The sequence below is a fragment of the Ictidomys tridecemlineatus genome, chromosome 2, assembly GCF_052094955.1.
Source record: "Ictidomys tridecemlineatus isolate mIctTri1 chromosome 2, mIctTri1.hap1, whole genome shotgun sequence".
NCBI lineage: Eukaryota > Metazoa > Chordata > Mammalia > Rodentia > Sciuridae > Ictidomys > Ictidomys tridecemlineatus.
The window spans coordinates 5,052,848-5,066,207 of NC_135478.1; the positions used below are offsets into that span (position 1 = coordinate 5,052,848).

Below are 13,360 nucleotides of genomic sequence, written 5' to 3' on the forward strand. Positions count from 1 at the left end.
CAACTGCTCTCATAAGAATGTGTCAATAACTAATGCCACTCAACAGAAAGCACTTGTGACTTCAGGGGGCTGTCTTGGGAAGAGTGGGGACAGATCCCTGGGAGTAGGATGAACGCTGGGGGTCTCTCCTAAAGAGCCGCCTCAGGTCCCACATAGGTGAGGCAGGTCCTGGGAAGATGGGAAGGATGGAGGTGGAGGGATAGAGTAAAAGCCCTTGCCGACTTAATTCTCATTCTCTTCCATCTAATGCAGGGAAGCCGGCTGCACAAAGCTTGCAGAAATAAAATCAGGCTGAACCTAATGAGAATCAGAATATCCAAGAGATGTCAACTCTGATTTTCAAAGTCATGGGGTAGGTCATGTCTTTAACACCTTATAGACAAGTGGCTCTCGTCTGCAGGCAATTCAGGGCAGGTAACCAACTGCCACTAACCTTCTTGGGGTTCATCTGCTTGTGTGACCCAGCAGGGACCCCCTGACTGCCAGCTCCGCGGCATAGGCCTTGGCTCCCTACAGCAGCACGGTTTAGTCCCTGGATACACAGGGTTTCCTGAACTAATGCCAAGTGCAGACTCTCAAAGGTTAAGGCAGCTGCCCTTGGCAAGGGGGAGGCTCACCTGCCAGGAGGAGGCAGAACCCACTTGGCACAGTCCATATCGGGGGCCCCAAGGAAGCCCAGCTTTCAGAAAGTCACATGAGATGGTGGCTGTGGAGAGGGAATAAGTCCCCCAGGAGGGAATCAGTCACAGTACTTCAACTAGAGGCACAGCCAGCACAGAAAGCCACTGCTTGGCACGCTACAATGGAAAGACAGACCAGGCAGAGCCACGCGGGGAGACACAAATAATCCAACCAGAATCAGGTTCACAAAATTGGAGCTGTTGAGGGTATAAGAACTACCATGGGAAGTTACTAGGTCAAAAGAGAATTCAATCAAAGCCTCTTTGGTATTTATTAAACCAAATTTTTGATAAACTAACATTATCTTATTTTTGTCATCAAAATTCCCAAATTTCTCCCACAGAAGAGCACTCACTTTTGCTCCATGTAAATATGATGAATCTTTGTAAAGATTTTAATAAATGGTTTGTTTTGTGTTGGAACTTTTTCTTTTATGGCAGGGGGACTGGGGATGGAACTTGGGGCCTCACATATGCCAGGAGAGAGCTCTACCACTGAGCTACAGCCCAGCTCCCAGGTTGTGACTTTTAAAAAGAGGGATTTTCCCTTTGAAAATGGGCCTAGATAAGACTCAAAGAATTCTCAGAGCCCAGGGCCAGCATCTAGTGCCTCGGTGGGAGTGAAAGTTGCTTTTCAGAAGTGCCATTTCAAAAGCTGACTCCTTCCACACACTGGCACATTAAAACTCCCAGAGAAATGCCTTGGGTTTTTTTTTGTTTTTGTTTTTTAAATCTAGAAGACTGTTCAAACAGTGAAGAAATGAGGATTTCACCCTACTGAGAAATTCCAGGTGATTCCCAAAGGCTCATGTGCTCCACGGTTCCCTCTCACGGTGTCCCAGCATCAGAATGTTTGTTATGGTCCAAGCAGGAGGGCGAGGGCGGGAAGGAAAGCGGTTGAGGCGCGCTAGCTGCTAGCTCACCACGCTCTTCACAGTTTAAGCTTAAGACAGAATTCTCTCCAGGGGTGGGACACTAGTTAAGGTTGGCAGGAATGTGCAGGGAGTGAGGGGCCTGCAGGCGAGGTTCTGGGATCAGGAATCCCACCTTCCCTCACGGGATGTTGGCCTGAGGAACCTGAAAGGCCCATTTTTCCAGGAAAACATTCTGGTCCCATGGGGAGGAGTGCTCTGGGGCAGCAGAGCAGGGACCCTCTTTGTGTGGAATCTGGGCAAATGGGCCTTGGTTCTGGGTTCCAGGAGGAGGCCCAAGGGCTGGCTTGGAGTAAGGAGGGAAGTGTCTGGGGAGGAGAGGGGGTCACACACTGCATTGGCCCACTTTTATGAGACAAGGCCTGGTGCAGAGCAACCTCTTGGATTTGTGAGGACAATGCACACAGCCCCTCTGTGAGGGATCAAGGAAAGAGGGTGGGGGACAGGCAGCCTCAAACGGTCCAAGGGCTTCTGGAAATGCTGACTGCTCTGGAGATGGCTATGCCTGTCGCTCAGCTTTCCACTTAAATAAATAAGAAAATAAATAAGTAGCTAGCTAGCTAAATAAATAAATAGATAAATAATGCTGTCATTCCATGACATTGAAGAACTAAAAAACAGCCTGTCATTACATGCTTCAGACTCATGTCAAGGTTAAAAGTTGCTGATACTGGGTTATCCTGGTTTTGATTCCCTCCACACATTAGTTACTTATATAAAATCAGATCACATTCCTGAGGAGCTTCGGGGATCGGGCCCTGTTTACTCCACGGGCCTTCCCTCAACCCTTCCTACTAGCTTCCAGATTAAGAACTACCAATCAGTGGGCTACTCGTTCCTGAGTCTTGGATCCAGAAATTCTTTTTCTTTGAGGCAAGTGTTTGTTTCTTAAGGTCTTATGACTCCTCCCTGAATGCTGGGCTGTCTGTGCCTTCCCTAGCCAAAAAGAAAGAAAAGGTAAAACAAAAAACAAAACAAAACTCGAGCAAAACAAAATCAAATTTAATGGTCTTAAATGCAAAAGTAAAAACAAACAAAAAACACAAAAAAGCAAAAGAAAATTAACAGAACAGAACAACCCAAAATGTCAAGGCAGTTATGAAGAGAATTTTGAGGGTTAATCTTTAAAACTACAAATCAAAGGTTTTTGTTAATAGATAACTGGCAAGAAGTAAGTACTTTTCTGCTGAGTGTCCATACGAAAGCAAAATTCCAAAACAAAATTTGACTAAGATAGAAAAAAAAATCTAGCACTCACAAGGAGGGATGCGAGAAATACAATGCTCAAATGTTTATGTGTTATTAAAAATAGAGCTATCTTATGTAGTCAAGCTATGTTAAATGCTCTTGGAAACTGGAGAAATCATTGTGAACAATAGTATCTGATGTGTGGGGCACTGTGCATGCAATGTGTGGACAGAAATTCGGGATGTCAGAGCAGCGACACATTTTCAGGCGTGCCTGGAGCTCAGGTCTGACTCTGGAATATACTGGAGTTTCCCTGAAACTCTTTGGTCCATTCCCATTGGTGCCTGGGCTTATGAAACACCTCTGTGTCCTTCTCTGGAGGGCCCAGCCTGGCCTGACGTGTGGGACCCTCCCCTCCCTGGTGGTGGCCCACGTCGTACTGGCCCGCTGCCACTCCCAGGACCACTTGGCAGAGCCCAAGACTGAGTGAGCAGGAGGTGGCAGAGGGACCCGCTTGGGAAAGCCATTTCCTGTCAACCAAAGCATACATTGCTTAAAATGTTGAAGCGGTTGAGAAAACGCACACTCGGCATCTGTCTAACATCTTTAGATTAAAAACTAAAACTAAAAGATCATGTTTTTTAATCCAGTTTGTGGAGACATCAAATGAAACGAGTGTTAGACAGTCTTAGAAGTAAAGCATGCTTCAGTTTCACCACCATCCAGAGGGACTGGTTAGTCAACGCAGTCTACTTAGGTTTCTGTTTAATATATATTTTAAAGGAAATAACTTAAGAAACTTAAAATTGGTCTAACATTGTGGGATTTCAAACATTTGAACATGTCGGTTGCATCCCAGAGTATAAAAACCTTTTCACTTCTCATTTAGACTAAGACAAACACTTGGTGAAAATTGGCGCAAAATGAGTTGTACACTAACAAAAAAGTTTCAACTTCTTCACTCTTAATTATCTATTCCGTACAAAAAAAGCATGAGCGAGTTATTTGTGGGACTTGTTGGTTTTGAAGGAAACCTGTAAGATTTTGTCCCCCAGGCGGTAGCCATTCAGACTTGCTATGGCCATTGCAGCTTCTTCATAGTTTGTCATGGTCACAAAACCAAACCCTTTGCACTTGTTGGTGTTGAAATCGCGAATCACTTTCACATTGGTGACTGCACCAAAGGGGCCAAACATCTGCCAGAGGATCCCCTCATCAGCGTCTTGCCCAAGGTTGTAGATGAAGATGCACCAGCCTGAAGAAGCGTTTCCTGGGACATTGACACCAGAAAGCCCACTCATGTGATCTACACCCATAGGGGAGAACCTAGCAAACAGAGAGCACAACGTTCAGGTCAAGGTCAATGCAGGCCAGCACAGGAACGCAGGAGGGTGGGGGCGGCCAGGATGGGGACGGACAGTTCAGGCACTCTCGAGCACTGGGCCCCTTCCTGTTCTATGTAGCTGGGTTCCCCCAAGCTTGAGCTGCTCAAGAATGGGGTAGGTACTGTGTGTGTATCAAAAATGATTTTTCTTTAAAAAAAAAAATCAAACCAAGATGAATTCAGTACAGCAGTGGAAGGGTGGGATCTCTACTCCGCAGGGCCTCAACTGCATAGCCCCATCAGTGACATCTAGCGACAGGTGTGTATGTGTGTGGGGGCCTGTTTAGCTATTCCTGAATTTTAAATGATGGGCACCTCTTCCACATCCTCCTATGAAAGCGAAAGCCCCTGTAGACACTTAACATTGCCCATCCCCCTGGGGGATGTCTTCATGTTACCTGCATATGTGTACACGTGAGGCTGAGGAGTTTTCATTTTCCATCTTTGTACACACCCCTCATCATGACACTGCTCTCCCAGGGTCATGGCCCAGAGGTCTCTGGTTAGAGCACAACCCTGTGAGGGGCCACTTGTAGGACATAAGAACTTCCACACACAACTCCAGGCTGGCTCCACTCATCCCCCAAACCCAGGGCTGAACAACTGAAGGCTGTGAACTCAAGGGTCAAGTAGGTAACCCCAGAAACCACAGGTCACCTACTTGACCAATACATGGAACCCCTTCCACAGCAACACTTTTATTTACATAAACAACAATCTTGAAAACCATGGATGTTGCAGTAAGAATTAAGATAAATAATAAAACTGTCAGTGTAGCTGTGCTGCCCTCTCATCTAAAATTTGAAAAGTGACAAACTTAGGGCCAATACAGTACAGCAGCTGTGAAGCTGACAGTGCAACTGGAAAAGTCTAGCCTGCTCCAAAGTAACATTGGGTTTCCAGCATGGGTCCCTGCAGCTCAAGCCTGCTCCCTGCAGGTCCCACTGGGGGATGGGCAGAATGCTTCAGGAGCTACTAGGTAACAGTCACTCTTCTGACAGACACAAAAGAAAAGAGACTGGCCCCTGAGATGTAGCTCACAAGCCCAAGGGTTATTTTCAATATAGCGAAGAAAGAAAATAAGTTAAACAGCCCACACCAGGATGTCTGAATTGGATAAATGTCCCTCATGGCCCTCTGGTGGTCCTGAGGCTGTCTGCGACCACAGTGACACAACAGTGTGACTGACACAAGGTCAGAAGAGGCACCCAGGTATCTGTGGGACACTAAGCCAAGCAGGTTTTCAATGAGAACTGGAAAGAGGTGCCAATTTTACAGTCCTGAGTCACTCATGTCCCCTGCATTTTCACACAATTATTATTGACAGCCCTCCCTATCCATGGGTTTTCCAACTGGGGTCCAACCAACATCCCATGAAGAAGACAGGTAGATGGAAACAATGGCATCTGTCCTGCACTTGTTCAGACCTTCCTACACATCATTCCCTAACCATACTGTACAACTATTTATGTAGCATTTACATCCTATCAGGTGTTCTAAGTCATCTAGAGATGATGTGAAGTACAGGAGGATGTACACAGGTTCTACACAAATACTCATTTTTAAAAAAATGGTTTTAGTTGAATATGGACATAATACCTTTATTTTATTTGTCTCTATTTTTATATGGTGTCAGGTATCAAACCCAGTGCCTTACGCATGCTAGGCAAGCGCTCTACCACTGAGCCTCAACCCTGGCCCCGCAAGTACTCGTTTTATATAAGGAAATTGAGCATCTAAGATTTCCGCATCTGAGGGTTGCCCTGGAACCAACTCCCCACAAATACTGAGGGACCACTATACACTGAAAATAATCTGAGGTTCTACTTTACCATCTTTAATTCAAATGACTCTCATTATCTTTGTTGGCTGTCTTTCTCCTGCTGATTGGAACTGGTTTCTTTGACCCTAACATGCATGAATGCCTTTCCGCCTCAATCTTGTCTCTAAGGGAACAGGAGGGGAACTGATCCTTACTTGATCTTGGGGCTTTTCTGGATGCTCCAGGACCTAACTCCAGTTCCTTGTTGTTCTGGGTTTCTCTTCCTCCCTTTCCTCAGTTGTCCTTCTGGTGATGGCGCTCTTTCTCCTTCTCTCCTGACTCTCCCGTGCTCCTTCTTCCTGTCTCTAGCCATCATGTCTCTCTGGCTATTCCATCACTTTCCTGCTAGACCAGTGATGCTGTCTCCTGGTTTCCTCTCTTTTCCAATTCTTCTAACTGTGACCCAAGTCCCCTTCTCCTCCTCCAGCCTCCTCTAGTCCTCCAGATGCTGCAGAACTCCTGCACACTACTGGCCACACATTCCACATTTTTAGGAGCACAGCTGCTTATGCTATTGGATTGCCAAAGTCGGATTTTAAAACCTAGCTTCTGTCCAAAGATGCTTCCCCAGTCCTGTCTGTGAACCAGGAGGCTGAGACAGACCAATTTCAGATGGAGCCAGGCTGGGAATGCTGTAACTCCACTGTCAAAATGACACCTCACAAGGTGGCATGTGTGCAAATGAGCAGAGTCTACTCATCCTGACTGCCTGTCACAATAGTGAGAAATCTGTAAAATCACCAAGAAAAACTACCACTCCCAAGAGAAGCCCTGGGCCACTTCTTGACTTTCTGAGAATAAATAAATAATTAAAACAAAGTGGCAGCTTTAAATTGTGCTCTCTAATATGTCAGAAATTTTGTCTTAGGGCCACTGAGTGAACATCTGAAACCTGTTTTAAAACTCTGGATGGGGCTGGAGGTGTGGCTCAGTGGTATAGCCCAGTAAGCTCAAGGCCCTAGGTTCTATCCCCAGCACAGCAAAACAAAACAAGACCCAAAACTATCTCTGAACCAAGAACAGCTCTCATCTAAAAACACCTCCAGGGGCATTTTTTTCTCACACAGACAGGGAAGGATCTTTTTAAGCTCATGGCTCCACTCACGTGTTACTAGAAACTGCTCTGGAACACTAGCCACTGGTCCACCCCATGGCTGGTGCCATCCTTTCAATTTCAGCAAAAGACAACACCCCAAAGGAAGTATGGTCAGCTCTCTGTACTCACAGATGCAACCAATTGTAGACTGAAAATGTCAGATCAAGTAAGATTGATCTATACTGATCACAGACTTTTCTCTTGTTCTAGGTTCCCTAAACAATATAGTACAGATAACAATTATTTAAATACCTTTATATCGTATCAAGCATCACAAGTCATCTGAAGATGATTTAAAGTATATAAGAAGATGTATACCATTTATATAGTAAGCATCTTGGATTTTGGTATTTGCCCTAGAACCAATTCCTTATGGATACCACAGGGCAATTGTAAATGGCTTAATGGATTTTGTACAGATACTGCTTTTGGTGAGGGGCAGTGGTAGTGATTTAACCCAGAGGCTAGACTCTGGAACTAGACTCCAGCCTTTTTCATTTTGAGACAGGGTCTCACTAAGCTATCCAGGCTGGTTCTGAACTTTCGATCCTTCTGCCTCAGACTTCTAAGTAGCTGGGATTATAGGTGTGTGCCACCATACCCAGTTATATAGTCACATTTTTGATGAAGATAGGGGAAGAGCTGGAAAATGATCCTGAGATACAACTGTCTACTAAGATCAGCTAGCATTCCAGCATTGCCCAGCTTGTATGGTCACCCACCCAGCAGGGCTATGTGCAGCTTGAAAGAGTGTGGCTGGCCCAGAATAGAGAGCCAGAGCGCCAACCTCCAGACCCACCTGAACCTCTGCGCCTGGTGATGCACGGGGCCTCCGAACCGCCTCGCAGGCGAGTGGTACAGCTGCGAGAGGAGCGCCACGTTTTTGTTCTGGTTGGGATTGGCTGCAAACTTCACTGTGATGGGCTCGGAGGAACCTGGGGGTTTATGACCATTGAAACTGGTAATTGCCTCTTCTGCTTCCGACCGTTTGTCAAACCGGATAAAAGCAACCCCTCTGGACAAACCTTTTTAACAAACCAACAAAAATGGAGTTAGGGGGAAAAAAACGCAAGGACTTTTAAAACTGAAAAGCAAAAGTCAAGTCAGTCTACTGTGGTTTAAACTGGATGTCTGGTTAATGAAATAAACAAAAATTAAACCTAAACAGAAAAGCAAATAAATGGATTAAAGAAAACAAACAATGACCAACAAAAGGTTTCAGACTTCCAAATTGAAGTAAGGACTCCATAGTCTCAGTGCCAAAAGATATTTTGGTGACAGATATCCCAGACACCCGAACCTACTTTTTAAAAGAAAGCAACATCAGGAGAGAGATGACATCCACTGTCACTACTGAGCTGCCACCTGCTCACCAATGTGGGTTCACAGACATGTGAGGAAGGGTGGGTAGCCAGGTGTGGCAGCAGGGACCAGGTATGAGAACTCCTCCCTGGTTCTGGGTCTCTGTCCCATGGGTGTGCTGTGAGCAAGGAGCGGAGGGTATGGGTGGTTATGTTTCTTCCCAACTTGCCCTGAAGGCCCCATCAGTTGATTGGTGCCTGGTTCAGTCTGCACACCTTCTCCTTCACCCCAGGAAGGCATGGGGTGGAACCAACTCTTTCCCCAGCTCTTTCTTCCCTATCATCTTACCCCTTGCAAACTCCTCTTTGAGACTATGGGTTCTCCAATGACTCCCATCTGTTCTAAGAAATAGATGAGGCCACTTGTCCTCTTGCCAGAATACTGCTCATGCATGTACAACAGAGCAGAGCCCACCCAACTCACTGGGTGGATCAGTCACTGCTGGAGCTCCCTCTGGTCCCATTTCTGAGTGGGAAGGGTGTACAGCTATCTGAAGGAAGGCCCCAGGCTAGAACCCAGTCCCTCAGCCAAAAAGCCTGAGACCTGAGGCCTGCTGAAAGTAGCATCTATCTGGTCAGCCTGGATGGGGTTTGAGATGCCGACCCAACTGGGTGAAGAGAGCTTAGGCATCCTTTACCCCACTGCCCATCCATACTCCACGGCCCTGGGAAGGAGAAAATAAGTATACCCCATCCCTTAAAGAATTTGAGGAATGGATTAAGGCTGGATACACTGAAAGGAGCAGCCAGCAGTCCATCGGCTCCTTCTGGGGAGAAGAATGATGAGGGCAAGGGGAAGACCATATTGTGGGAAGTGACGGCTACAGGGCCTAAGTGACATCTCTGGATTGAAATCATGGGCATGCTCCAGTGGGAGGGGCTGCCCCCAACTTAGCTAAGCACCCTTATTCCTAAGACCAGCAAAGGTTAAGATGGAGTTTCTTCCTTTCAGCACACAGTGAATGACAATGACCAGAGCAGGACAGCCTGGAGTCTTAGATGTTCTGCTGAACAGGCATACCACCAACCCACCCCAAGTTTGCTCCCTACTTTTGGCACCCGTCTTGTGGGACCCAGGAAGGCCTGATTGCCCTCACAATCGCGACACTGAGCACCCCATGTAAGCACATTGACAGGGACTCACAGGCCAAGGACTCTTTCTTTATAACTGTGAGATACCATAGACACCCCAAGCTAAGTCCTAGAGCCTACACCTCAACTATCTAAATGGGACTCTCCCCTAATTCTGGGCCATCAATCCTCTGCAGTGTTGTCTTAAAGCTGTGCCCAGCTTGGCACCATAACTGTTTAAACCTGCACAAAAAATCCACCTACCCAGAGGTACTCACTGTCTTAGTAAGGTCAGACCTGGCAATATGCCCACATGCCAGAAAATTTCTAGGTCCTGAGCTCATTTTCAAACTTCAGGTTAGAAGGAATCCCTGAAAACAACACACTTGGCAGGCACTGTTTTTATTTACCCTTATGCAGCATGAATGACAGCTTATTCAGTCCTGGAAACCTAAACATAAATCTAACTTTAGGCAAATATGATTGAAAGCTGTAGCTAGCTAGTTCTTAAACAGAGCTGCCTTCAGGTATGTATGTATGTATGTATGTATGTATGTATGTATCTATCTATCTATCTATTTATTTTTGGTACCGGGGATTGAACTCAGGGGCACTCAACCACTGAGCCACATCTCCAGCCCTACTTCGTATTTTAGAGACAGGGTCTCACTGAGTTGCTTTGCGCCTCGATGTTGCTAAGGCTGGCTTTGAACTCGCAATCCTCCTGCCTCAGCCTCCCGAGCCGCTGGGATTACAGGCATGCACCACCACACCCGGCTTGCCCTCAGGTTTTGTACAATGGCTTTCGAATGAAAACTGCCCAGATCAAACAAAGAAAACCTGAAAAAGAGAATAGTATTTCATATAGGAAGACAGAAATTCATTAAATTATTTGATGAAGGTATACTTTTTTTCCCCCCAGCCCTGGGGGTTGAACCCAGAGTGCTTGACCACTGAGCTATACCCCCAGCCCTTTCTTTGAGACAGGGTGTGGCTAAACTGCCCATGCTGGCCTCAAATGACAATGGTCCTGCTGCAGCCTTCCAAGCAGCTGGGGGTTATAGGCATGTATCACTGCATACAGCAAGGGCAGATTTTGAAGATGGCTCTGCATTTTTATTTTTTCTTGTGTTTTTAGGATTAAGAGTAGAGACCAAGAAATGGCACAATCTTAGATGAGTGAACTACTAAAGTTCACAATTAATTTTAGATAAAGAAGCAAAGAAAAAAATAAAAATTAATTTCTATTGGCTCAGGATGTGAAGATTCTTTTTTTCTTTTGGTATAAGACATTGAACCCAGAGGCACTTAACCACTGAGCCATATCCCAGCCCTTTTTATTTTGAGACAGGTTCTCACTAAGTTGCTTAAGGCCTTGATAAGTTGCCTTGAACATGAGATCCTCCTGCTTCAGCCTCCTGAGCCACTGGGACGACAGGTGTGGGTCACTGTGCCCAATTAGAAGGTGAAGATGCTTACGAGAATGTCCCAGTTTCTTTCTTCGAAAGCATGTCATCTGAAGGTGAGCTCAAAACAAACCCACCTGCTACACACCTCCTCTCCCTCCCCCCTTGGGCCTTACAAGGATCCAGCAAGAGCAGGCTCTGTCCCCAATGCAGATAGCACTGAGCAGCAGCCTCCTTGAGGTTCACAGCCCTAAGCAAAAGGCTATGAAGAGGGAGATTCCTGGGATACTTCGTTGCTTGGCAGAAGTGTGGGTGGAAGCATCAGTTCCCTTTGCAGAACTGGCTGAGACTGACAAAAAAAAGCCCAAGGGAGAGAGCAAGGGACCTTGTGTGCCACCTTGAGGACCATGGCCAACTATGGGGGGCAATACTAAGGTGTTATGGATACCCTGAGAGATACTTCCTTGCAGAGGAGGAAGAGGTACAGATGAGGAAGCTATCTGCAGTCACCATTTCCGGCATGCTGGGTACATGTGTGCTCAAGATGTTGAGGGGAGCTTCTGGGAAAGCCAGGTGGTTGGGATTCCCAGTGGTAAAGTGTTTTACTTGAGAGAATCTGCTTCATTAAAAGAAGTACTGACCATGGCTAGACAACGACAGGCCACAACAGAGTATCCTGTGTGCTAACTGGTCATCCTACTTAGATGCTATGATGTGGGGTGGGGTGGGATGGGACTAACCCTGTGCACACTGGCCAGCTAACTAAATCATGTTAACTGACACTTGAATGTTAAGTAAAGAGGACTTCAGGGACCTCAGGAAAGTCTTTTGTAACAAGGAAGGGATCCCACCAAGTAAAAAGCTGTCCCCACTTACTCCAAGGCAAGAGCAGAATGAAGGGGTCATGTGAGGGACCTCAAATTACTCCAGCACAGAGTGTCTACGTCAGACTTCAGATTGCACCCAGAGCCCCCATGACATACCAGTGCCCTGCACCTGGGAGCCCCACTACAGAAAGTCCAAAGCAAGTCTCAGTTTTGACAGCCCCAGCCCATGATTATAGCCCAGCAGCTCACCAGGCAGAACTGCCACCTCTGGATAGGAGAGGCGACCAGTCCTACAGCAAAAAGCTCAGAAGGATGTGGCTGAGTGTGTGAGCATCCATCACTGACTGTCACAGGCACACCTCAGAAGAGCAAGGGCCAGAGGGGCACTGCTGGTCTCTCAAAAGGAAGGTTGCCTCAGAGCTGGGATTTCTGTATCCCACCCACCCACTGTGCCAGAACACCGCAGCCAAGGGTGGTGGGCACAGTTTGCAAGAAGAATGTAAAATCCAACCATGGATGACTCAGTAGACTTTGCTGAGCCATGTGAGCAGAGAATCTTCCTTTGAGGTCTGTCAGCAAATCCCCATTCCTGCTGGGAAGACAGTGGAGAAATTCTAAAGCAGAAGTGGCCTGAGCCCTTGTCCTACAGATGGGACCACACACAGAGCCTGGCAGAGAACATCCTGGTGCCCGTCTTTAAAGCAGTGGGGCAGGCAGTCAGGCTGGAACAGCCATGGATAGGCATCTGTGTGCAGGTTCTAAGCTTATCTGTGCCTGATGGCTTCACATACAGCTCAGAGGCCCAAGACCTGTGATGAGATGGCCTAGCAAGGACCACCAGGTGGCCAGGATTGCCAGTGAGGAACTCACTGCCCTTGCACTCTGTGCTTCATATGTACTCCTTGGAGTGGGGTAACCCAATCAGGGAGCCTGAGGAAGGGCATCTGAGTCAGCCAACTATGTTACCTCAGAGTAATGAAAAATGGAGACTTGGGACCATAAGAGACAGCTGCACACCAACTGCCTGCATTAGGACATGCAGTGGACAGCAGAGCAGCAGCCTTTCTACCCCGTTCACAGGCCCGACTTTGGGTGCCTAAGAAAAGGTGCCGGGAGTTCTTGGTGTTTACACCATAGAACACTGGCCTAATGCTGGAGGCTCCTTTTAATGCCATCTTATTAAAAGCCTCAAACCAAAGTGACTGTCTTGTCGTTTCAATTTTGCCCTTGTTAGGAGAATAACTAACGACATCTAAAAACCAAACAGTACTGTATCTTCCCTAGAAAATCTGGCCCCGACCTGGAGGAAAGCCCTTGTCATCTGTCCCAGACTGCCTGTCGTACCTGTGGTCTGATCCACAAGGACCCGGGAGTTGATGATTCGCCCGAACCGAGAGAACATGTCCTCCACATCCTTCTGGGTCATGGTCCTTGGGAGCCCGCTGATGTACAAGTTGGCATCTTTGATGACCTCTGAGCTTGGGCGAGCATATGACACCTTAAAAACAAAAACCGACTTCCTGGGATTAGGGCAGATACATAGTCAAGGCATTGAGGATAGGGGCATCTGTGTGCAGGTTCTAAGCTTATCTG

At 46.8% G+C, this 13,360-nt stretch overlaps 1 protein-coding gene across 1 annotated transcript in view; it reads right to left on the bottom strand.

Annotated features, from left to right (window-relative positions):
• Positions 1 to 2,593: 2,593 nt before the first annotated feature.
• Positions 2,594 to 13,360, bottom strand: part of Elavl1 (ELAV like RNA binding protein 1) — a 40,690-nt gene continuing 29,923 nt past the window's right edge. Inside the window, exons 4-6 of the mRNA XM_078035180.1 lie at positions 13,112 to 13,265; positions 7,902 to 8,127; positions 2,594 to 4,126 (exon numbers count right to left, since the gene is read on the bottom strand). Coding sequence (XP_077891306.1) covers positions 3,802 to 4,126; positions 7,902 to 8,127; positions 13,112 to 13,265 — 705 coding nt within the window. The 3' untranslated portion in view covers positions 2,594 to 3,801. The remainder of the gene's footprint in view (positions 4,127 to 7,901; positions 8,128 to 13,111; positions 13,266 to 13,360) is intronic.